Source organism: Oryzias melastigma, linkage group LG12 (genome assembly GCF_002922805.2).
Source record: "Oryzias melastigma strain HK-1 linkage group LG12, ASM292280v2, whole genome shotgun sequence".
NCBI classification, from domain to species: domain Eukaryota; kingdom Metazoa; phylum Chordata; class Actinopteri; order Beloniformes; family Adrianichthyidae; genus Oryzias; species Oryzias melastigma.
This window is the reverse complement of record NC_050523.1, coordinates 2,250,312-2,276,327: the sequence shown is the minus strand read 5'-3', so window position 1 is coordinate 2,276,327 and position 26,016 is coordinate 2,250,312. Positions and strand designations below refer to the sequence as shown.

At 37.7% G+C, this 26,016-nt stretch overlaps 1 protein-coding gene across 5 annotated transcripts in view; it reads left to right on the top strand.

The window, feature by feature from the left end:
* The first annotated feature begins 976 nt into the window (after positions 1 to 976).
* The window catches only part of clip1b (CAP-GLY domain containing linker protein 1b), a 29,904-nt gene continuing 4,864 nt past the window's right edge, over positions 977 to 26,016 (top strand). Inside the window, exons 1-16 of one of the 5 annotated variants that reach the window (XM_024299432.2) lie at positions 977 to 1,644; positions 3,323 to 3,506; positions 4,836 to 5,219; positions 5,619 to 5,749; positions 5,826 to 5,950; positions 7,144 to 7,345; positions 8,711 to 8,908; positions 9,563 to 9,666; positions 10,052 to 10,112; positions 10,979 to 11,083; positions 11,684 to 11,845; positions 11,925 to 12,020; positions 14,551 to 14,608; positions 14,678 to 14,763; positions 16,867 to 16,941; positions 23,048 to 23,154. In XM_024299432.2, coding sequence (XP_024155200.1) covers positions 3,407 to 3,506; positions 4,836 to 5,219; positions 5,619 to 5,749; positions 5,826 to 5,950; positions 7,144 to 7,345; positions 8,711 to 8,908; positions 9,563 to 9,666; positions 10,052 to 10,112; positions 10,979 to 11,083; positions 11,684 to 11,845; positions 11,925 to 12,020; positions 14,551 to 14,608; positions 14,678 to 14,763; positions 16,867 to 16,941; positions 23,048 to 23,154 — 1,994 coding nt within the window. In that variant the 5' untranslated portion in view covers positions 977 to 1,644; positions 3,323 to 3,406. Of the gene's footprint in view, positions 1,692 to 2,156; positions 2,343 to 3,322; positions 3,507 to 4,835; positions 5,220 to 5,618; positions 5,750 to 5,825; positions 5,951 to 7,143; positions 7,346 to 8,710; positions 8,909 to 9,562; positions 9,667 to 10,051; positions 10,113 to 10,978; positions 11,084 to 11,683; positions 11,846 to 11,924; positions 12,021 to 14,550; positions 14,609 to 14,677; positions 14,764 to 16,866; positions 16,942 to 23,047; positions 23,155 to 26,016 lie in introns of those variants that run through there. The other 4 variants (XM_024299434.2, XM_024299431.2, XM_024299433.2 and 1 more) reach the window with 4 other exon arrangements.

Genomic DNA, 26,016 nt, shown 5'->3' with positions numbered 1-26,016 from the left:
TAGCTGTTTTGGCTAATTTAGGCTTTTTAAAAAAAGTTTTTTAGGATGTTTTGGAGTTAGGCTAATTTTTAAACGTTAGCTGTTTTGGCTAACCTATGTTTTTTTTTTCTTAGTTTTTTTTTGGCTAATTTTGGTTTTAGCTGATATTTTAGCTGCCTATTTTAGCTAGCTATCAGCGTCAGCGTTTTCAGCTATCAGAACTAGCATCCAGCTACTTGGGGAAAAAAGTTTCTATAGATTGTTAGTGTGGCAAGCTCACTAAAGTTCTGTTTCCCTTTTGCTCACCCTCTTTTTTTTTAAGAATGAAGCAAAGTTTCAAAACATAAATCCCTGGCTAAAGCTGAGCAAAATGATATACCATACGATATGAACATTTAAGAAACGTGGCTGTGGTAAATGAAAAACCTCTGTTGTCAAGGAAATAAAAAGTATTACTTTTGCCTATTCATCTAAAGATGACATAGACCTGTTTGTCACCCCCAGACGACCAAAAAATTAAATGGTTGCTATGGAGATTAACCAACAGAAAAGCCGCCATTTTGAAAAAAGTTTCTTTTTTTTCCCACAAACTTGTGGATCAGGATGCAAGACGGGGAGAGTGGGGGGCGAGTGGCAGCCGCTCAGCCAGAAAGAGTTGGTCAAAGGGGGCATTTCCTGGTATGCATCACATCAATGAATATTAGGTTATACATTTTTACTTTACTACAAATATTTTTAGGACGCCTTTGCCCAAAAGCAGCTGGGATAGGCTCCAGCAACCCCATGTAAGTTTAGTTTATTTGAGATAATTTGCAATTTATTACTTATTTTAGCTCTATTTTATTTTTAAGGGTGTTTTTTTTTTACTTTCTTTAGTTTTTTCTTTTATTTATTTTTTTTACTTTATAATAAATCAAATCAAATTGATTTGACTTGATCGATTTTAAGCATTTTTTTTTCTTCACAATGGAAATTGAAGGCTCTTTTTCTTTAAAATATATAAATAAATGGGGGGAAAAAACTCTAATTCCTTATAAAAATGATGTTTCATTTATTCATTTTAAACAAAATAATGCTTTTCTTTCCTTTTTGGACCGGTTTTGTCATGTCCGAGCCGATGTTTGCGTCCATGAAAGCATCGTCGGTTCCCGTGATGACGTCAGACTGTACCGTTCGGGGCGGGGCAGGCAACCGGAGTCTGGAAAACCATGTAGCGGTATGAGGCACGCGCCCTCCCACGACGTCCTCCGCTGACACCCGGTCCACGCGCGGAAACCAAATCAGCGGCCCCGGTGTCCGCGTGCCCCCGTGGGGCGTTTGCGTCACGCCCTCTGGGCTCCGTTTGTTGTCTTTTCTCATTCTCCCGTGATGACTCGCTAAAGCTAGCTAGCTGTGGACGCTAGTTTTGATCTAAAAAGTGGGTTCGGGTTGTGGGTTGAATTCCCCACCGAGCTGACGCCCAGAGGGTTCATAATCCGGGTGCCGGTGGGTGTTCGGGTGTCACTCTCCTGCTCCTGAGCGCGAACAAAACGCTCCCGCCTCGTCGTTCGACGATGCGTTCATGGACTCGTTCATTTCTTAACATGTTTACCTGTCTGTGAACGTTGGAGTAAAGACGGGTCCGTGATGCTGCCGGGGACCGGAGCGCCGGTTTGACAGCTCCAGGTGTGTTTGTTGTTTTGATCAGGCTGCCCCGGCTGGGCGGGGCCAAGGTGAGTGAAGGCGGACCTCCTGTCTGAGTTTTCCTCCTAAAAGTTCATTACTGCGTTCCGGACTACAACTTCCTGTCAGACAAGACTAAGCATACTTTTGGCATTTTTCAGATTTGTTTTAGCTAATATGTCTGCTACATGCTAGCTGTTTTGACCAATTAAGCATTTTTACTCAGTTTTTTCTACTGTTTTGAAGTTTAGCTAATATTTCAGCTAAATGTTAGCTGTTTTGACTAATTTAGGCTCTTATTTTTTAATGTTTTGGTCTAGCTAATATTTCAGCTACACTCTAGCTGGTTCGACTAATTTGGGCTCTTTTCAGTTTTTTTTTTTTTTTCTGTTGTGAAGATTAGCTAATATTTCAGCTAAATACTAGCTGTTTTGGCTAATTTTATTTCATATTTTCTTTTCATATATTTAGGCTATTTTGTAGTTTAGCTATTTTTTCAGCCACATGGTAGTTGTTTTAATTTTTTTTTAGGTTATTTTGGCATTTAGTTAATATTTTAGCTGTCTATGAGCTTCAGAGTTTTCCTCTATTAGCTTAAGTGATTTTAGCTGTAAGTTTTCAGCTGTCAATTTTAGCGTTTTTAGCTATTAGCACTAGCATCCTTAGCGGCCAAATTCAGCTTCACGCTAGCATTATCACAGGTAATGTTGTATATCTAGTTCATACTTATATTAAAAATATATGGTTTTTAAAATTTAGTGTTCGATAAATCTTTATCCTGTTCGTCCTGCAATCTAAGGTCTGTTTTGGATTCTGGCTCCTTGTGCGACTGAGTTTGACACCTTTACTCTATTGTAAATTTATGGTTTTGACTCTATGTTCCTAAATCTTTAAGTGATTTGTTTTTTAAGCTAATTTTAAAGTTTAAAAATGTTCTAGTATAAAAACAAAATCAGCTTCTTTAAATATTTTAACTCTTTTTTTTTGTCATTTTAAATCCTCCCTTAAAAGTTTTAATTCCTTGTAAAACACTTGTAAGAGTAGTGCCCGTATCCGGACTGGAAAAGCTGGATCAGAGTCTGGTGTCATCGAGGGTTTTTGTGGCACTCGCTGTGAATCATCTCAGATGTTTCTGTTGGTGCTTCATAACCATGAATAGCTTTTTTGTGTGACAGCATTGTGAGTCAGGCTCAATGTGTTGTGTAGCGGCTCCCACAGCTGTGAAAGGAGGACACGCCTCCTTCAACAACACGAGACGTATCTCTAAAATGTCGGTTCAACAACTTCAAGAAGCTTCAAAACTCCTGATTTGAACGTGATCATTAGATTAAACACATTTTTTAAACAAATCCATACATTGTATTGTTATTGGTTGTAAAAGGACAGTAGGTATACTTAGAAATTTCACCGGGTTTTGCAGATACAACCAACCCTGCTGAGATTTCCTGACATCAAACGTTCAGAAAAAACAAGATAATTTTTAGAGAAAACTTGAGTCACAACTAGAAAAACGTGAATGTTTTAATACGTTTTTATATTTAGTTCATAAAATCAAGAAATGTTTCCTTCAAAGTAAGTTTTTAGGACGCATAAATACAACTATGATCATTTCTAAAATACTTTTAAATTTGATGTAAAATATGTTCAGTTTTTTTGTTCTGTGCTCCTAAATGCTCCGTAGGTTTCTATCTTCTCTACATCACGTTGGGACTGTGAGGGTGGTGGGGAAGGCCTCGCACCCCACCCTGGTCAGGCCCCCCCACCCATGGACAAACAGGGATCCACCAGTAAAGCCAGCGGGCTGAAACCTCCCAGCAAAATAGTCCGACCGTCTGGAGTTCCACAGAGAACGTCGCCGTCATCCAGTAAGAACTTATTCCATGTTCTGTATTAGTGAGATATTAAGATTGAAAATCCAAGACTTTCCCAAAATCTTCATCAAATACCTGGATCACATACTGGACTTAAGCTTGAACCTGGTTTAAAGTATTAATCCCAGCAGCAAAAAAAAGTGAAATAAAGAGAAAAAAATCATAATAACAGAATAGATAATAAGTATAGACTGAATATATAAACTAGAGCCAGGAATCAATTAAAAAAAAAACTAAATAACCGCAAACCTGGGAAAAAATTTATCGCAGTTATTTTTTTTGTTACAGTATTTGTTGACCACTTTTTATCTGAAAATAATCACAATACAAAAACCTCACGCAAAACTGTACATTTAGAAAATGTATTTCTATTTAAGGCTGTCAATCAATTAAGAAAAAATCACTTTTGTGTTGTGATTAATCACTATTAATCACAATGTTTTACAAAGTAAATGTTATGACAATATGCAACTTTTGAACAAAAACACGCTGTGGAAACCTAAATCGGGGAGGCAAAGCGAAGGACTTCTTTTATTAACGCATTAATTTTGTTTGATTAATCGCGTGTGTTAATGCGTTAATATTTACAGCCCTAATATAAACGCTTCATTACCACAGCTGTATTTAGCTTCGTGAAACATTGGAGGAATTAAATCGGTGTCTAGTACGACAGAGTATTAAGGCTTCCAAAAAAAAAAAAGTATTACAAGTTTCTTGTAAATTTACCACTTTAAAATACTTAAATTTACCTGAAAAAAGTCATAAATTTAGCTTTTAAAGTTATAAATATACAACTTTATTCTTGTAATTTAACTGTAAACTTGTTTCTATTAAATTTGCGAGATTTAAAGTTGTAATTTGATGAAGAATTTTTTGTCTGTAAACTAGCCTAAATACTCTGTTGTAGTTTAGTATATTACTACAACAAATACATTTTTTCAGATAATATAGTATAAATATTATGCTAACAAGTCACCTAAACTCTTCATCACTTTAAATCACTAAAACAGTTAAATTCTTCATTGTTGCTTTGGAACAACTTCGACTGAGCGGCACTTTTTCTTCTGCGTTTCTGTCTGTACCAAATACTGATTCACACACCTGCAGTGCCCTCTAGTGGTTGTTGCTGTTAAGTTTTTTTTCAGTTGCAGATCATTTGTACTAGTGTATAACTCACATTCCTGGACAAACTGTCCAAAAAATACGACTTATACCCCCTAAAATACTTCTGTTTTCAAATATGCTTCAACCCGGAAGTTAGAAAGTTATTTTTGGTGAGACGATGTTCTTACGGAAGTTTCAATAGAATGGTTCTGATTTCAGACGCTTCAAAGACCCTTCCTCCTGAGAAACCCCCCTCCACCGGCGTGACATCCCCAACTCAGGATGCCAATCCCGACTTTCAGACCGGAGACCGGGTCTGGGTCAACGGCAACAAGCCCGGCTACGTTCAGTTTGTTGGAGGCACGCAGTTCGCGCCCGGCCAGTGGGCGGGCGTCGTGCTGGACGAGCCGATCGGGAAGAACGACGGGTCGGTGGCAGGCGTCCGGTACTTCCAGTGTGAGGATGGGCGGGGCATCTTCACCAGACCCTCCAAACTGTCCAGAACTGCACTGCCGGAGAAAGAGGAGAACGCGAGGCAGCCCAGCCCCGCTCAAGGCGGCGCCGCCACCAACGAGTCGGCGCCAGCTGGCTCCGGCTCAGCGGGTAAAACGGTTCACTGAAACGCCCTCCAGGAGAAGCAGAACAATGTTTCTCCTTTTGAGACTGTATGCTATTGACAATCTCATTATTTCACTAATACATTTTAGTAATAAATAAATAAATTAACAAAAAAACAATAGTAAATTAATAAAACCATGAAGTAGATTATTAATGTATTTCTAAACAAATGTCTATAAATGTGTAAAGTCAAAATTGAATTGAAGAATAAAAAAACAATCGGAATCGAATCGATCCTCTTGTGAATCGAATTGAATCATTTTTGGAAATTATAATCGATATCCAGCCCTAATAAAAAGTGATGATCTGCCTCTGAAAGCTCGTCTCCATGTTTCTGTAAATCTTCTTCTCACTTCACCAAGCAGAAGTTCTGTGTTTGTTCAGCTCAGGGAGCCGGCGTAAAGTTGAGCGCTCTACACCGGATGGCGGCCTCCACGGAGTCCGTGTCCAACACATCCGACCCAGACTCCCTGAAGAAGAGCAGGCGGGAGCTGCGGCTGGGAGACCGCGTGCTGGTAAGAACCCGCAGATGAAGCTGCCGTCAAAGTCAGCAAGGATTGGTTCAGTTAGCTCGGAATCTTTCTGCTGCAGGTTGGCGGCACCAAGGCGGGAGTGGTGCGCTTCCTCGGGGAGACGGACTTCGCCAAAGGAGACTGGTGTGGAGTGGAACTGGACGAACCTCTGGGCAAGAATGACGGCGCCGTCGCCGGGACCAGGTGGGGAGCCCAGAGGCTGCAGGTCTCTCAGGTTAACTCTACGTTACTGAGGAGTTTGTTTTAAAGCAGGAGTGTAAAAGTCGGTCACACAAGAGACCAAAATCAGAATCACACCTGAGGTCGCAGGCCGAACAGGATAAACATTTATTAAACTCTCTAAAACTACAGTTTGAAAACTTGAAAACTGTAACTTTTTAACATAATTATGAACTAGATATATAGCATTACCTGTGATAATGCTTGTGTGAATGCTGTAAGCTGAATTTGGCCGCTGAGGGTGGTGAAATCGATAGCGGAAAACGCTGAAGCTAAGAGCATTCTAAAATATGTTAGCTAAATACCAAATGAGTCTAAAAAACTTATAAAATGTCTTATTTAGTCAGCTAAGCTAGCATCAAGCTAAAAGATTAGCTTAGTTCCAAATTTGCCTAAAAAGCTGAAAAAGGCCTAAATTACCCAAAAAAGCTAGCGTGTAACTATTAGCTAAACTCCAAAACAGCCTAAAAACTTAAAAAAGAAAACCCTAAGTTAGCCTAAACAGGTACAATTTAGCTGGAATATTAGCTAAACTCCAAAATAGCCTAAAAAATCTTAGTAAATACCAAAATAGTCCAAAAAGCTAGAAGAATGCTAAATTTTAAAACTTTTAAACCGTAACTTTTTAACATAATTATAAATAGTAAAAAGGCAGGAATATTATCCAGGATAAATCAACTTAAACCTTAAACAACTTTCAATATTTTACTCTCCATAAAAATATATTTTGTCAAAATTACACAAGTTACAAATAAACGCAAGATAACATCGGGTCATTAATAACAATAAAATCAAATGATCTGGAGGGCCGGATAGAATTACTCGGAGGGCCGGATCCGGCCCCCGGGCCTTGACTTTGACACATGTGTCTTATGGGATTATACAAAATGTGACTTCAATAAACTGATTTAAAAAAAATCAGCCTTAGCCTTAAAATGTATTTCATTCTACAACCTTTGATTAAAACAATTATTTAACTTTTTAGAAAAACAGTCTCAGGGTTTTTAATACCAAAACACAAAAATGACCAAAATATACTGGCACGAGTTAGATCGGTGAAGAGTCATCACAGTCAAAACGTTTGGTTTTAAAACATATAGAACCGGCTCAAAATGAAGAAACCGTTTAGCTAATTCGAGGTCAAACTCTCCTTCCAGGTACTTCCAGTGTTTGCCGCGGTTCGGCCTGTTTGCGCCGGTCCACAAGGTGACGCGGATCGGTTTCCCCTGCACCACCCCCACCAAGGCCCTGAGGTCGGGGAGGAGATCCACGCTCAAGAGGAGCCCCAGCGCCTCCTCCATCAGCTCCATCAGCTCCGCCACCTCCTCCATCAGCGGCAAACCCAGCCGGGCGGGACTGGTGAGCGTTACACTTTCATGTAACCCTCCGCCGTTTATGTTACTGTAACTTTTCAACCGTTAACATAGAATTCTAGTAGATTCTGAAGGAGAAAAGCGGCGTAACTTTGACACGTCAAAGTCAAGGCCCAGGGGGCCGAATCCGGCCCTCCATATCATTTTATTGTTATTAATGACCCGATGTTATCTTGAGCTCATTTCTAACTTGTATAATTTTGACAAAATATATTTTTATAGAGAGTAAAATATTGAAAGTCATTTAAGGTTTGAGTTGATTTATTCTGGAATAATATTCCTGCATTTTTAATATTCAGAATTATGTTAAAAAGTTACAGTTTTAAAGTTTTTAAAAATAGTCATTATGCTAGCTCTTTGGACTATTTTGACATTTACTAAGATTTTTTAGGCTATTTTGGAGTTTAGCTAATATTTCAGCAACATGCTAGCTGTTTATGCTAATTTATTTTTTTCTTTTTAAGTTTTTTGGCTGTTTAAAAAGTTTCTTCAGACTGTTTTGGAGTTATTCTAATATCTACACGTTAGCTGTTTTGGCTAATTTAGGCTTTTTTTTTTAGTTTTTGGGAATATTTTTAAATTTACCTATTTTGTCAGCTAAATGCTAGCTGTTTTGGCTATCCTAAGGTTTTTTTTGTTGTTTTTCAGGCTAATTTAGCATTTAGCTAATATTTTACCTGGCTTTTAGCCATCAGCTTCAGCGTTTTCAGTTTATTATTGATAACTATGTTAAAAAGTTACAGTTTTAAAGTTTTAAAAATTGGCATTCTGCTTGGACTATTTTGGCATTTACTAAGATGTTTTTAAGGCTATTTTGGAGTTTAGCTAATATTTCAGCTACATGCTAGCTGTTTATGCTAATTTAATATTATATATATATAATTATATATAATATTTTATATTTTCTTTTTAAGTTTTTTAGACTGTTTTGGAGTTATTCTAATATCTACACACCAGCTGTTTTGGGTAATTTAGGCTTTTTTAGTATTTTGGAATATTTTTAAACTTAGCTATTTTCCAATTACATGCTAACTGTTTTGGCTAACCTAAGTTTTTTTTGTTTGTTTTTTTGGGCTAATTTAGCATTTAGCTAATAATTTAGCTGGCTTTCAGCTATCAACACTAGAATTCTCAGCAGCCAAATTCAGTTTACAGCATTCACACTAGTATTATCCCAGGTAATGCTATATATCTAGTTCATAATTATGTTAAAGTTTTAAAGTGTAGTTTTACAGTGTTCAATAAATGTTTATCCTGTTCGGCCCGTGACCTAAGGTGTGTTTTGGATTTTGGCCTCTTGTGCGATTGAGTTTGACACCTGTGTGCCAACGCTGCATTTGTCGGTCTCCAGCTCACAGAGACGTCGGCCCGATATGCCCGTAAGATTTCGGGCACCACGGCGCTGCAGGAGGCCCTGAAGGAGAAGCAGCAGCACATCGAGCAGCTGCTGGCCGAGAGGGACCTGGAGCGGTGCGAGGTCGCCAAAGCCACCAGCCACGCCGGGGAGGTGCAGCAGGAGATGGTCCTGCTGAGGAAAGGCCGGGAACAGGTGGAGTCCACTCCGTCCTCCAGCCGGAAGCTTTGATGAATCGTTTTAGAGCTGAGAATATAAGGACAAAACAGGGTCGGCAATGAAAGATAAACCAGATTCTGAATCAGAAAAATTGAAATTATGAATTTGGAAAAAAAAAAAGTTGACATAAAAAATTGTTTTGAGCTCCAAAGTACGCATTGTAACCTTAAAGGAAAAAAATAAAACATTTTAAATTACAAAAAAATATGTAGATTTGTATGGGGTGATTTTTGTGCCACCATATTGCAAACAAAAGTCACAGTTTTGAGATCAAAAAGTTGCAAAAAAAAGTCTGCAAAGCAAAAAAAAAATATATATATCAAAAAGCAAATATTAAATATTTACATTTTCTTTGCAATTTAGAAAATTTTGATCCTAAAACTTTCAATATGGTGGCACAAAAATCCCTCCATAGATTTGAGGAAACAATAAAAATTGGAAATAAAAGCCTAAAACTGTTTCTAAATAAAAACATTTTCTTTAGTAACAGCAAATTTCTCCTTTTTATTTCTCAATATAAAGGGGTGTAAATACTTTTTCAATATAAAGTGAAATATTTTGATCTTTAAAAGCAAAACAAAACAAAAATAAAAAAATCAAAGTTGTCCATGTTTGTGTGATTCGGTTCAGTATGCCGTGGAGATGGAGGCCAAGCTGGATCAGCTGCGCTCGCTGGTGGAGGCAGCAGATCGGGACAAGGTGGAGCTGCTCAACCAGCTGGAGGAGGAGAAGAGGTGGGTGGTCGGACGACCTCTGTGACCTCCCCAAAGTCCCTCTCCGATCATCCTCTGATCTATTTTCCAAACTCTTTTAATCACGATGAAGCTGTGTTTAGCCAAAATCTAGGACATAGTTTTGGAGAGTTCATTAGAAATGTGGGAGCAACCCCGCCCCCCTACCCCTCCCCATTACAGAGAGCCTGGAGCAGGGAGCTTTTGGCCCCGCCCAGCGTACTCTCGACATCACAAATTTGATCTTTTTCAAATTGAATTTTTTTTGCTGCACAACCATTTGAATAAAGAAATACTCAGAGATGTAATTTTAAACTTTAATTTTCTGTATATATGCCCTCCATTATCAGAAAAAATATTGAATGTTCTCTGCTGTGACGTCTGACAGGAAGGTGGAGGACCTGCAGTTTCGGGTGGAGGAGGCCTGCATCACCAGAGGAGACCTGGAGGTAACCAGAACCTCAGTCAGGCTCATTTAGGAGATAGCATCAGTTTGATTTAAGGAGATTATTCAACATCATAAAACTATAGTTTTCATCCCTTTTTGCCTGTTATTTATATCAAAGTTACCCTCGTTCTAGTTACAGAACGAGGGTAACGAGGGTCTAGTTGAGGTTTTTTTACTCTTAATATATTTCATTTCCACATTTTCCCTCTTTAGTTATTTTTCTCTTTTCCCCTGATTTTCCTCTTGATGAGTTCATCTAACTGCCTGTTTCTTCCTCATTTTTCTCTGCTTGTGCCTCTTCCTCCTGTGGAATTTATTTCTGCATTAATTTCTTCCTTCAGAAGTGTATTGCATTCAATAAAAAAAAGAAAAAGAAAAAAAAATTTGTGACCTTCATTCGAATATATTTGTGTTATTTTTGTTCATATTTTGATGAACTACAAACACAGAGAGGCTGGCAGTAACCTCCTCTACTCAGGGAAACTTTAAGATCTGCAGTTAAAAGCTGAAAAGACACAAAGTGTTCGTGTCACAGACGTGATCCCTTTAGTTTTTTTTCCAATATCACCAGGTGATATAATGAACAGAAACTAAACAGATGTGCTGAAGGCTTTTAAACTTTTTATTTGTAGGTCATCCTAACGATTCATGAGCAGATGACGTCAGAGTCCAGCCTGTTTGTAGTTCCTAATAAAATGAGAACAAAAAGCACTTTTCTGATTACAATACACTTCCGTATCTTCTGGAGGTTTACTGGAAGAGAAATCTAACTGGACGCTGCTGCTTTTCTTCTGTCTCTCTCAAAGCCGGCATGCGAGTGTTGCATTGGTGTGTTCTCCTTCTCCTCCTGCTTTCTCTTACTAACAGACGCAGACCAGGCTGGAGCATGCCCACATAAAGGAGCTCGAGCAGAGTCTGCTCTTTGAAAAGACCAAAGCTGAAAAACTCCAGAGGGATTTAGAGGACGCTAGGGTAATGTTCCCGCTCCCCCAGCAGCAGGACGGCAGGACCTGCTTTCCCCCTGAAGGCTTATTAAACTTATTTGCTGAAGGACCTGCAGACAGGAGCGCTGTGGACAAATGTCCTGTTCCTCTCACGCAGAGAGTAAACAATTCCTGCTCGATAATAATTAGGGAAAAATGTCTTTGTTCGTGTTTCACTTGTTAAAACGGGAAAAATAATAATAAAAAAATGAATTTTCTATTTTAATAATGTGTCGATTCTGATTCAATTCCATCAAGTTCAAACTAATTTAAGAGAAGAATGAGGACAAAAAAACTCGTAGGATTTTCAAAATAAAAGAGAATGGAGAGGATGACATCCTGCTAAGAGAAGGCCTCATATTTGAGCGCAAAAGTTTCAAAACTTTAGAAAAAAATAAATGTATGAAGCTTTTTAAAGTGTTTTCTGCTCAAAAATAACTATTTATAATTCAGGGCAGAAAACTGTCATGAAGTAGTGAACATTGTAAAGATTTTTCTTTTCTGGAGAAATAAGTCAAAGGAATTTCACTGCTGTGTGAGAATAACCCCGTGAACCTCCTTCACGCCTCCTCCTGCGTCTCCGCCGTAGGTGGCGACCGTGTCGGAGCGCTCCAGGATCATGGAGCTGGAGCGGGAGGTGGCCGACCTGCAGCTCCGTCTGCGGGCGTCCCAGCAGAAGGAGGACGCCGCGTCTCTGTCGCAGCAGCAGATCGGCAGCCTGACCTCCCAGGTGCAGGCGCAGGAGAAAAAGGTCGGTTTCCTGTGAGCCGCCGGCTTGGTTTGCTCTGAAATGATTTTATATTTGGCTGTATTGTTGTCCTCCATAACAGATCAGTGAGCTGAGCGTGGACCTGGAGAGCAAACAGAAAGAGCTTCAGGCTGTGCAGAAAGACAAGAACTCTCTGGAGGAGCTGCTGTCCAGCCTGGTGAGAAGATCAGGATCAAACCTGTAAAAAACAGATGATGAAAGCAGTGAAGGTTTAATTCACATGTGTCAAAGTCAAGGCCCGGGGGCCGGATCCGGCCCTCCGGGTAATTCTATCCGGCCCTCCAGATCATTTTATTTTATTGTTATTAATGCCCCGATGTTATCTTGAGCTCATTTCTAACTTGTATAATTTTGACAAAATATATTTTTATGGAGAGTAAAATATTTAAAGTTATTTAAGGTTTAAGTTGATTTATTCTGGAATAATATTCCTGCATTTTTATTATTCAGAATTATGTTAAAAAGTTAGTTTTAAAAATTTTAAAAATGTAGCATTCTGCTAACTTTTTAGACTATTTTGGCATTTACTGAGATTTTTTGACTGTTTTGGAGTTTATCTAATATTTCAGCTACATGCTAGCTGTTTTGGTTACCTAAGTTTTTTATATTTTTTTAGGCTACTTTGGCATCTAGCAAATATTTTAGCTTGCTATCAGCTTCAGCGTTTTCAACTATCAATTTCAGCATCTTCAGCAGCCAAATTCAGCTTACAGCATTCACACTAGCATTATCACAGGTAATGCTATATATCTAGTTCATGATTATGTTAAAAAAGATACATTTTTAAAGTTTTAAAAATGTAGTTTTATTGTGATCAATAAATGTTTATCCTGTTCGGCCCGCGTTCTCTGGTGTGTTTTGGGTTCTGGCCTCTTATATGATTAAGTTTGACACTCCTAATTTAAGTTGTTTATTTGGTTCTGTTTAAAATAAACACAAATCGCTAAAAAAATATTTTTTATCTTTTAAGTATACAATTCGGCAAAAAAGTATTCAGTCAGCCACCGAATGTGCAAGTTCTCCCACTTAAAAAGCTTGAAATTTTCTTCAACCATGAGAGACAAAATGAAAATAAAAATCTAAAATATCACACTGACTGTTTTTTAAAGAGCTTATTTGTAAATTATGGTGGAAAACAAGTATTTGGTCAATAACAAAAGTTCATCTCAATACTGTATTTTTGTTAACAATGACAGCAATCGAATATTATCTGTAAGTCTTCACAAGGTTTTGACAAACTGTCGCTGGTCCATTCCTCCTGTAGACCTCCTCTAGAGCAGTGATGTTTTGGTCCATTCCTCCATGTAGATCTCCTCTAGAGCAGAGATGTTTTGGTCCATTCCTCCATCAGATCTCCTCTAGAGCAGTGATGTTTTGGTCCATTCCTCCTGTAGACCTCCTCTAGAGCAGTGATGTTTTGGTCCATTCCTCCATCAGATCTCCTCTAGAGCGGAGATGTTTTGGTCCATTCCTCCTGTAGACCTCCTCTAGAGCAGTGGTGTTTTGGTCCATTCCTCCTGTAGATCTCCTCTAGAGCAGAGATGGTTTGGGGCTGTCGCTGGGAAAAACAGACTTTCGACTCCCTCCAAAATTATTCGATGGGGTTAAGATCTGGAGAATGGCTAGGCCACTCCAGGAACTCTAAATACATCTTAGGAAGCCACTTGATTTTTCTGGATTTTTTTCTCATTTCCTCTCTCAAAGTTGAGGTTTACCTATGATGAAAATTATTTTTTTTGTCAGAGAACTTTAAAAATTGGTAGCTGACTGAATAGGTTTGTGCCCCACTGTATAAGTTTATACAGTTTTTCCCTAAATATATTCCGTTTAAGGCTCCACTACAAGCCAACTGTCCTTGTTTCTAAACCGTAATCGTCTTAGAATTACACATTTGAGGATAAATTTGTCTTAACTATAAATGTTTTTTTTTTACTGTCAAACATCTGTCCTGTTGTTGTTAAATTTGTTTTGTGCTGTTAGCAGTCAAATAAAACTTCTTAAATCACAGAAGTTTGGACCTTGAAAAAGACCACAAATAATCACAAGTTAAAATTCTGCAAAAAAAAGTAAAAAAAAAAATGTTTTATTAGAGATTTCCTTAAAATAAGTCGCTTTAAGATCAAATCACTCAACAGGAAATTCAAGATCTTTTGTTTTAAAACAAAATTTTACTGAAAGGTTAAGTTTTAAACTAGAAACTAGACAAAAATATAGAGATTTATTGTTTCTACTGTGCAGATCTTCATCTCTGCTTTGAATCTTATTCCGTTTTGGAGTAAATTTGTTAGTTTTTCTAAACTTACAGTTAAATGATTTATTCACATGACTGCAGAGGAAAAACCAACAGAGCCAGGAAGGAAAATGAGGAGGTAACGAGGAGGTACAGCGGTGGCGAGCAAACAAGTCCCAGACAGGAATTACATGTGAAACTTTTCAAAATAAAGATTAAGGCTAAAAACTGGATTTGAAAGGATCCAAAATCAAATAAATTGTGTTTTTTTTTTTTCTAAAAAAAAAGACTTTTCCTCATTAGACTTAGTTTTTCTCCAGCAGGTGTTTGGCTCCTGGACATTGGAGTGATTTCATCCTCAGAGTTTACATGTTTTGTGGATTCTGTCATTGTTCCTTTATTAGCTCAAGATGAAAGAATGCTGCAGCGTGAACTCACTGATGTTTCTCTGTTTCAGAGGCAGAAGCTGCAGGTCCAGGAGGAGGAGATCCGGCAGGCGGCGAGGAAGGCTGAAGGTAAACGTGGAAGACGCCCCCGCCGCCTCTGACGGGCGACGAGGACTGACCACTCTTCCTCTATTTTAGGGCTGGAACGCTCAAAGAAGGAGCTGGAAACCCAGAAGGAGGAGAGTCAGACCAGAGAGACGGAGCTGAGAGGACAGCTGACACAGGTACCTCCACACACCTGTCCTGAGGCTGAGGGGGCGGGGCCTGACTGCTAAAACACATGAATATGAAGCCTTTCCGTTATGAAAATGTTAGTTTTATGCCTCTGACTCGGTCTGCGGGACGCTCGTCTCCAACATTAAACTCACAGGCAGCTTTGATGTAACTCAGATAGAGTTGTGTTGTGGCTTGTGTCGTACTGTTTCGGCTTTTGTTTTTGTGTTTAGGTTTTTGTCATCGTGTTGTCAGCTTTTGTCGTTGTGTTGTGTCTTTTGTCCTTATTCTTCGGCTTTTGTCGTCGTGCTTCGGCTTTTCTCCTCGTGCTTCGGCTTTTGTCGTCGTGCTTTGGCTTTTGTCCTTATGCTTCGGCTTTTGTCCTTATGCTTCGGCTTTTGTCCTTATGCTTCGGCTTTTGTCCTCCTGCTTCGGCTTTTGTCCTCGTGCTTCGGCTTTTGTCCTCGTGCTTCGGCTTTTGTCGTTGTGCATCCGCTTTTTTCATTGTGTTGCAGCTTTTGTTGTTGTTCTTCAGCTTTCGTCGTCGTGCTTCAACTTTTGTCCTCCTGCTGCGGCTTTTGTCCTCGTGCTTCGGCTTTTGTCGTCATGCTTCGGCTTTTGTCCTTGTGCTTCGAATTTTGTCCTCGGGCTTCGGCTTTTGTCCTCCTGCTTCGGCTTTTGTCTTCGTCCTTCGACTTTGCCGTCATGTTGTGGCTTTTGTTATTGTTCTTCGGCTTTTGTAGTTGTGTTGTTGGCTTTTTTGTCCTACTTCAGCTTTTGTTGTCATGCTTCGGCTTTTTACATCGTCTTGTGGCTTTGCATTTTTGTGAGTCATGTCGGCCACTGTAAGATTCCGCCAAAAAATGACCAATAAGTTCATCAGTAATTAGCCTGAAAGTGTTGTGAATATTTACAGTATATTTTCATAATATTTATCTCGTTGTGTGAGTATCGATGCTACAAGAACACAGGGGGACTTTAATGGATGAGTCAAACTAAAAGTGAAAATAAATAGATAAATAAAAGTGTGAATCCATAAATTAATGTCAATATTAAACAAATATGTTCCTAAAAAACAGGTTAAAAAGGTAAATTTGTACTTTTTTTCCACGTTTCTGCAACTATCAGAGGAGCTGCAGCTCCCGATTGAAGTTTCTGCAGCTTTTACGGCTCACGTGCGTAACGTGAGGTTTCAGTTTTCTTCCCTGAAGCCAAACTTCAGCCGCTTCGCTAAACCGGCACAGACGGAAGCAGAAATGGAGAGATGTTCGTTTCTGCCTCGCTGCTGACTTTGGCTCTCAAAGGAAAACGGCAACAGAATCTGTAGTGCTGTCATGCCATTCATTTGTTGTGCAATTAATTTATTATTATCTGTGATTAATTAATCTAATTCATTTACATTTTTAGACTCATAGTTGCTGGAAAAAGCCTAATTTTGGAGTATTTTTATTTAAATTTTTGAGACTGACACAGTAAATACAATTAAATTTGTTTGATTATTACAGACTTCCAACTTTACTTTGAAAACAGTTTAAAACTCGAAAGTACTCATTGTAAAGTTGAACGATTTATTTAAAAACTGCATTGTATTAAACAATATTGAGATGATTGACATTTAGTGACAGAAGTTCTGACAAAATGCTAAACAGATTTTATAATTATTTATTTTTTTCATTCGGTAGCACTTAAGTTTACTGATTTTTATTTTTATTCAAGTTTTTAGTATTTTTTTAATTTTATTTATTTATTTTAAATGTATGCTTCCCCACAAATTTTCAAACATTATCTGAAATTTAGAAACTAGTCACCTTTCTGCTGTAAACAGAAACAACTTGGATTTGTCAAAAATAAACTCAAATTCTGATTTCTGACTCATTTGTGTTCTAAACACAAGTATAGCAGCACAAACTCACTGAAATGATGTTTTATGATTGATAACGATGCATCTAAGGACAGAAACATTTCACACAAGAAAACCTCGATTATACTAATGAAAAAAAGAGCAGCTGTAGAGGTCAGAAAAACAGAAATCCTGTTTGTTTTTGGACTCCATTTTGGACTGACAGGCTCAACAAATCAGGAAAAATAAAACAATTCCTGCTTTTGTTGTCTAGGCTCAGGAGAGGTCAGAGAAGGCGGGTGAGTCGCTCACGCAGCTGACCGAGGAGAAGAAGAACCTGGAGATGGAGGTGAGCATCTACCAGTTCTACCTGACTGCAGCCAGAACTATTTAGAACTATTTCTAAGAAGTCAAGCGTGAAATAAAACTGCTGGCTGTGTTTTTTCTTGTGCTTCCCTCACATTTTCTGAGGGTTCTCAGGTGTTTTCATGCAGTAAGATATTCGCTCACTAATGGTTTTCCTCATGAAAAACGGCTTTTTTCTGAGCTAGAAAGAACGCTCTTTCTGCTGTACAGCACCTTTAATGGACCAGCGTGCACGTGACCGTGCTTTGTGTTTGTGAAAGGGTTTATTTCAGCTCAGCATCTGGAGCCTTCAGGGTTTCACTGTGGTCAATAGGGCTGCCACCATTAGTCGACTAATAAGATAGTTGACGACTAATTTAATAATCGATTAGTCGTTACTTTATTTTATATGGAGTCAGAGTGTAGTAAAGATGACATTTATAATGGTGTTCTGTTAGCTTTTTGGACTATTTTGGCATTTATTAAGGTTTTTTAGGCTATTTTGGAGTTCAGCTAATATTTCAGCTATGTGGTAGCTGTTTTAGCTAATTTAGTTTTTTTCAGTTTTTCAGGCTATTTTGGAGTTAAGCCAATATTTCAGCTAAATGCTAGCTATGTTTGCTAATTTAGGCATATTTTGTTTTTTAGGCTATTTTGGAGTTAAACTAATATTTCAGGTACTTGCTAGCTATTTTGACTAATTTTAATTGTTTTGGCATATATACATTTTTTAGGATAATTTGGCATTTAGCTAATAACTTAGCTTGCTATCATTTTCAGCGTTTCCAGCTATCAACTTCAGCATTTTTAGCTATCAACTTCAGCGTTTTCAGCTATGAACTTCAGGATTTTCATCTTTAAACTTCAGCATTTTCAGCTATCAACTTCAGCATTTTCCTCTATCAAATTCAGCATTTTCCTCTATCAAATTCAGCATTTTCCTCTATCAACTTCAGCATTTTCAGCTATCAACTTCAGCATTTTTAGCTATCTACTTCAGCGTTTTCAGCTATCAACTTCAGCATTTTTAGCTATCAACTTCAGCGTTTTCAGCTATCAACTTCAGCATTTTCAGCTATCAACTTCAGAATTTTTAGCTATCAACTTCAGCGTTTTCAGCTATAAACTTCAGCATTTTCAGCTATCAACTTCAGCATTTTCAGCTATTAACTTCAGCATTTTCCTCTATCAAATTCAGCATTTTCAGCTATCAACTTCAGCATTTTTAGCTATCAACTTCAGCATTTTCAGCTATCAACTTCAGCATTTTTAGCTATCAACTTCAGCGTTTTCAGCTATCAACTTCAGCATTTTTAGCTATCTACTTCAGCGTTTTCAGCTATCAACTTCAGCATTTTTAGCTATCAACTTCAGCGTTTTCAGCTATCAACTTCAGCATTTTTAGCTATCAACTTCAGCATTTTCAGCTATCAACTTCAGCGTTTTCATATATCAACTTCAGCGTTTTCATCTATCAACTTCAGCGTTTTTAGCAGCATCTTCAGCGGCCAAATTCAGCTTACAGAATTCACACTAGCATCATCGCAGGTAATGCTATACATCTAGTTTTTAGTTAGCTTAAAGCTAATGATGGTTACAATGTTTGTTTGCATCCAGTTACTTTACCCATGACTTATCAGAAAAAATAATTCTTCAAATCATTAGTTTCTGTAGAAAACCCTATAAAATGAGTATAAACATTTATTTATATTGATGCTTTTTTGTCAAATGTTTAATAAAAAAGAAAATAATGTAGATTAGGAACTGAGTTTCTCCATTTAAAAGCATCATTTGAATGTTACGTCACTTTATCTCCAAGTCTTTTTCTGACTCTTCTTACATCACAAACCTCCAGCTCCAGTTTTCAAAGAATCAGACTTTTAAAGTCAAAACCCTTCATGCAGACGTGATGCTGGCAGATGAACCGACCCCCCCCCTTCAAGAAAAACCTGCACATGTTCATCTGCTCTGGATGTCATTACATGAAAAATGAAACGAGCAGAACCTCTGAGTGTTGGGAGGGAAATGAACACACTGTCGAGCAATTATTCAGGGGGGGGCTTTCACATCTGCCCCCTCCCTGATGCTGTGATGTAATCTCGCACATGTCAGAGCGAGCTGCGCTCTGTGATGAGGAAGAGGATGAGGATGAAGATGCCAGAATGCTGCTGTTGTTCATGACTTGAAATGGACTCGCTGTTTATCAAACATCAAGATTTTTGATTTTTTTCAAAACATATTTTAACATTTTTATATAAAAAGGTCAACTAAACAGCTGTGTCGGGGATATCTAAAGAAAGTTTGAGAATTATTATGGGATGGCCACAGAATTTTCGTTTTTTGGTAAAGTGTGAAATTTGGCGGTTTTCACATTTTTGCACAATATATGAAAATAAAACTTTTGTTCACTCATGAAATCTATCGCCGCTACGTCAAGTCTACAACTACAACTAAATTTCCTTTGGCTTTTGACCTTCGATATAGGCCGCCATCTTGAATCCCCCCCCCCCAAATACCACCTTTGTTAACTTATGCTGACCTTTGACCTTACTTTTCCAAAAAAAATCCCCTGCAGGCTCAGCTACAAGTTTAACTTCTCCTGGTGAGATGAATCTATCATCTTCTAACTTCTTGAGGATAACTGGAAAAAAATGTTTGTTGACTTCAAAGTCAACGGTAACGGTTGTAACGGTGTCAGCGCGGCGAGATCACGAAAGTTGCGTTCCGCTGTTGCTCGCACATTTTTAAGCAGAATATTATGAAAATTTAATACATGAATGAAGCTGAACAAAACGATAAATTAGAATATTACTGATGTAGGAAAGTGGGCGGGGTTAACAAAAAACGTACTGCTGCCAAGATTTCTAAAAATGACACAAAGATGGTCGCAAACAAAAAATAAAAATATTAGAATTTAAATTCTTATTCTGATCATCTTTTGATCTATTTTCAAAGTGTTCCTAATGGACTTTTAATAATAATTATGCTGGTTTTCTAAGACAAAGTTTCTGCAGAGCGGCAGGAGCTGCACTTCTTAATATTTCTTTATTCAAATCGTTGTAAATCAGTAGCAGACAAAAAACAGCTGTTTGAAAAAGATCGTATTTGTGATGTAGAAAATAGGTTGGGCGGAGCCACAAGCTCCCTGCTCCGCCCCTTTCTGATGGATCCACGTATAGACGACTAGATCCGTTTACGTCATTCGATCAAGTTTTTACATTTAAATCGCATTGGATCAGAAAACCAGATACTAGAAAAAAACTCAAACTAACAACGCAGCTACTGAAATGGGCGGGGCCAAAGTCTCCCCTCCCCCCTCACGCCAACATGACACTCGTAATGTATCAGATTGTGGCTCAAAACTGTACGACTGGATTTGCGCTGCTAATGTTAGGCTGTTAGCGCTAAAGTAGGGCTTCAACGACGGGGAAAGGGGCGGGGTTGCTCTGAGCCAATAGTCCCGCCCACAAACCTAAATTGTATTTTTAACGAGCTACAGCCGCAGAAAATATGTCTTAATAAATGACAGAAGGTGTTTGATTTTGGGTAAAAACGTAAGAATTATAATGAAAAGATCTTTGGGAACGATTTTACAATTAGAAAAACTTTGGTTGGATTTGGATTTTAAATGAAGTTTAATACCTAGTAATTAAACAATCTTCATGTTCTATGTTTGCTGGTTTGCTGGTTGATGGTTTTCAAACATTATTCACAGGGAGCATCATAAAAGGCTGAGATTCCGTGTGAATGAGGGGAAAGCTTTAGTGAACCTTCAGCTCGTTGTGATCCAGCGAGCCTGTGAGCTGCAGGGGGTGGAGTCAGTTCAGGCTTACATAACGGAGGCGCGCGGTTTCTTTAACTGGGAGTGAGGGAGGCAGGATGCTGCCGGGGCGACCGGCTCTCCATTTTCCTGATGGTTTATTGATGCACAGCTGAGGCGCAGCGACCACACGCCGCCGGCGCCGCCAGCTGTGAAGCGATGGACGTAGCTGCTCTGCATCAGGGCTTCTCCAGCAGCATCTACTCGCCTCACTACCAGGTAGGATGTGGCTGTGATCCGTCAGCGACCTCTTTGCTCCTCTGGATCTGGATAAACTCCTGCTGGAGAACAAACGCAGACATCGATTTCAAACTTGTTCGTTCGTTATTGACTGTGCAGCTGCACGTGTTTGAGAGCATCAGGACGGATTTCTGTTCCCACTCCAAACGAGGATGGAGGGAGTTCGGGAGGCTTTTATGTTTAGTTTCAGCTGAGGAATGTCCGTCCACGAAAGCACAGAAGCTTCACCTTCAGCAGAAGATCTTGACCAGAGTTTGGATGAGTCTCAAATCAGATGTGATGGTTTAGCATTTTACATAAAAACTTTGACTTTTTCTTTTAAAGGAAATGGATCTTACAGCCAATTGATGCAAGTCTGATTCACTTCAGGAGGTTGTTTTTGCTCAAAGTGTGCGTTATATTTTTGTATGTTTAGCTCTCATCAAACTCACATATTTATGTTATGTTCCATAGCCGTCGTGGACTAAAAAAACAGAAAGTTTTCACAATTCTTCCATCTTTCTGCACAAAATTTCAACTCAAATTAAAAAAAAAAAAAAACAACAATAAATTTTTGGTGTAGTTAACGACCCCCTGAGTAAAGAATGATGACATCACAGTGGGAGGGACCTTTAAAAAATAAATAAAGAATGGGGCGAATGGTTCAAAAAGGGTTTTTTTTTTTAGAATTATTATGGGATGGCCACAAAACCTTCAGTTTTCTGTGTCAAATCTGCAAATTTTCACATTTTTGCCACAATATGGAAAAATAAAACTTCACAACCGACCTTTGACCTTACTTTTCCAAAAAAAAAAATCTTCAGTTTGAATCTCCTTCATTTGGATCTCTCACCTCCTAACTCCTCAAACACCATTCAGATGCTACTTGGGGGAAAATGTTGAAAATAAAAGAAGTAAATTTTGAGTGAAAAGTGGCGTTTCACTGTTTCTTGAACATTTTTACCAGAATATCGTGAAACTTTAATACATGAATCGTTGGCTCAATGTCAACGAAACAATACAACATATTAGGAATGTGGTGAACGAAAAACCTCCGTTTCCAAGGAAATCCAAAAGTTTACTTTTGCAGATTCCTTTAAAAGTTACATATTTGTGTTCGTCACCTCCAGGCGACCAAAAACCAAAATGGTTGCTATGGAGATGAACCAACAGAGAAGCTGCCATTCAACGAGGTTTTCCTCTTTTACTTTCTTCCAAAATTTTCCTAACAGTGAAAAGATTCATTTGTCTAGTTGTGTCGACCTGTTGACTTCCAGGTTGAAGCTTTGTCGAAAAGTCAATGGAGCGGTTAGCTTCAATAAACGAATATTCTCCTATTTGATCCAGTCTAGAGGAGTTATTAGAAATCTTTTTAGAACTTTGATGAACTTGTGATTACTGAATCATATCTGGTTCCCACAACTGTCAGGCGACTGTTTTAATTCGCCATATTTCACATACACTCTTACATGTGACTTCGTGTCTTTCTTGGTAGCTAAAACATTTCTACGGCAACAACATTAGGGCCAAAAATCTCACAATCAATATATGACACAACACTTTGAATTGTCTTTGTACAGAAGAAGTTCAAAACAAATACATTTGCTGTTCATAAAATATGGGAAAAAGAGAAATCTGTGTTTTTTAATTTATAATCTTCAATAAAGAAAAAATCAAGGATAAATACCTTTTTTCATATTTGAGCTTAAAGACTTTTTCTGATGTACAGTTTTTTATTGATCAAAATTATGATTTTAACAGAAACACTTTTGAATTTTACTGTTGTTGGATCAGGAATAAAATAAAACAGAAAAAAGTCAATTCTTCATCGATATTTAAGAGCTTCTAGATTATTCGTTGGTATGCGTGAAAACTCACTTTCGAAAAGCATTTTTGACATTTTAACAGATTAATCGAAATTGTGCACGGCAGTGAAACGGCTCGTGACGGCTGCTGCAACTCCTGAGCTAAACGTTTTCATCACTAACCTCTGGAGTTACTTCCCTGCTAAATATCTCTGCTTGAACTGGGTTAAATCCTTCTAACTGGGAATTGTGCGTCTCCTCTGCAGCTGGAGGCTCTGAAACAGCAGAACTCCAAATACCAGGAGGAGCTCCAAGTGTCCAAGGAGCGGAGCAGCTCGGAGAACCAGCGGATCGGAGTCCTCTGCAAGGAGATGTGAGTGCTTCCAAAACCCCAGTGGGGTTGTTTTCTGCCCCGTCTGATGCTGTGAAACTTCTCCTGAAGCTGTAAAAACGTTTTAAAAGCTTAAATTGAGAACAAAAATGTGCAAATGTGGAGTTTCATTTCCCCCCACAGACACATAAAAAGTGATGGAAATGTTGAACGTGTTGTTAAACTCTAAACTTCTACATTCTTAAAACGATTAAAGCCAAAATGATCTATTCTGGCGTCCACAGAAAAATGTCCAGAACCCGTTTTAACCACGACGAGAGTTGAATGAACGCTTTGTCTGCTTCATTAGGAGGGTAGAAAAACATTTTAGTGTTCAGCTTCACTGAATGTTAAAACCTTAAACTTTAAAGTTCTACTCTGATCATCTCCTGACCTGTTCAATGCGTTCCCAGTGATCAATTCATCATAATGATGATGTTTTTAGCCAAAATCCCCAAAACTGTCATTTTCTTTGACATAGTTTCTGCAGAGCGGAAGGAGGTCATTAGAAATTCCACTGGAAAAAAAAATATATATAATTTTGATATTTTTTTATATAAAACCTGTAATTTTATATATGTTTTCATTTTTTTATTATTTCATATTTATATATAATATAATTAATATTTTATTTGATATTTTAATTTTACACATATATATCAAAAATCAAATGAAAACTGACATTTCACGTTTATTCATGACTCCACTGTGTTCTGATGGTGAAAACGTGGTTGATTTATTCAAATATGACATTTAAACAGGTTTTTTTTAACCAAAACCAAAACTTTTTCTATAAAAAAAAAAAACAAAAAAAAACATCCAACCTCCATTTTTTAGAAAATATTCTCTAAAAATTCAGTTTATTTCAGTTTATTTATTTTCCAGACATTTCCAGGCATTATGTAACAGTTTCAATTCAACAATAACAAAAGCATTAATACGTCATCAAAAAATGACTTGTAAAATCTTTAATGAGTTAAATTTCTGCAATCGTGAGAAGATAACACAACTTAAGAGCTTTTTAGAAGTGTTTGTGATTTCAAAAACATGTTTATTTGTTTTTACTGAATTGGATAAAAACATGATATTAACAAATAAAATTCCCTCACAAATAAACACTTTTTAGTTCACTTCTCTGTGTAAAAATAACAATGTGCACCAAACAAGAGACAGAATCTCCTGACAAAATAAACTGAAGCTTTAAACTACATATAAAATATAAAAGCAGGCTTTAGAAATTAATTGCATGTCATGGAACTCACAGGATCGGGAACAGGATCGCCTAAAAGAGGAAAATTCTGGTCCATCAAATCTATTCCAGTGCTTTAGGGTTTGTTTTCTTACAAGAAGAAAGTTATAATTGAGCTAAAGCAAAGTGAAGAGAAAGAGTAAACAGGAAAACATGAAACCAAATGATCCACTGAAGCAAACGTCTCAAAAATACTGAAACTGCTTTTAAACCTGCTGACAAAATCAAATCTTTTACTTTTTGTTGCTGCCTTCAGGGGGCGCCAGAGTAGCTGCATTTCCATTAACTCTGAAAGTTCACAAATTGGAATTTTGATAATAAATTATCTTAATGGAAACACGGAAATTTCTAAAAAACTTGCATTGTTTAAAAAAACGGTTTCATCTTCGCCGCACTTTTCCAGCGTGCAGCCTGAATTAGACGCAGACGTCTCCTGTGAGGATGAGCGCGAGAACCGTGGCAAACGTTGATGGATCTTGTTGTGTTTTCAAACAGAAAAATGGTCCAGCTTGTTAGAATGTTTATTTTTTTAAATACCGGTGAACATGTTTCTCACAATCACCTGATGAATCTTTAAATTGACAAGCTACGCTGAACGCACGCAGTGTGCACACCGCACTCCCTTTTAGTAAATCAATAACATTTGTTTTTAATGACTTATTGTGAGATAGTTTGTTTTATCACAATATTATGATTTAAGCCTTTAACAAAAAAAATCATCCAAAAAGTTTTTTCTTGCTGCTTATTCCCCCTAAAGATGCATCAAAATTAAAAAAGAAAAAAATTGAAGTGACATTTTATTTATTTTTTTTTTCTAAAAATGTATAAGGTTTCTCTAAAAGTTACTATCTGTAATTCAACAGTTACTATTCAGACATTTTTTTGTTATACAACTTCAATTTTTAGAAATTAAAGTGTTCTGGTTAGTAACTGCTGCGGAACAGATAGTAACTGAAAAAAAGTTTTGTTTTTTTTTTGGTTACTATTTGGTGAGCACCAGTTAGTAACCAGAATTTTTACTTCAATTATTGGGAAAATTATGTTTAATATTTTTTCCCTTTAATGTCCCTTTAGGGCCTCCGTACCTTGTGGAAAATACACTCAATCCACATTTTTAAAACCATGTTTTCTAAATGTGCTCCACCGTTTGGTTGAGCAGGAAGTTAAAGGGTTAATGGAAACGGTGTCTTTTCAAACTGTGTTTATTCCAAATTTATAGAATGTCGATAAAGTTTTGCACAAATATGTAATGGAACTACAAGTATTATTGATTAGTTATTTTTTGATTGAATGTGTTTTGTATCAATCCCCTTCCTGACACAATCCTCTCATTTAGCCACACTTGGGACGAGCACCAAAGCTCTGGATTGTTCCCTCTTGTGGCTACATTCAAAATCAATCTAATGAAGGAATAGTGTATTATTTTATTACTTTTATTAATCAAAAACACTAATTTCTACTGTGCTTATGTATTTATTTTATGGTATAAGTTTTTATTTTGTGTAAATGTTGATTCTGACTCAGATGTTCTGGAAGCAGCCGGAGGAAAACATGAATCTGGTTCTGTCGTGTTTATGAAGATCTTAGTGCTGACGTGGGGTTTATTTTTAGACCCT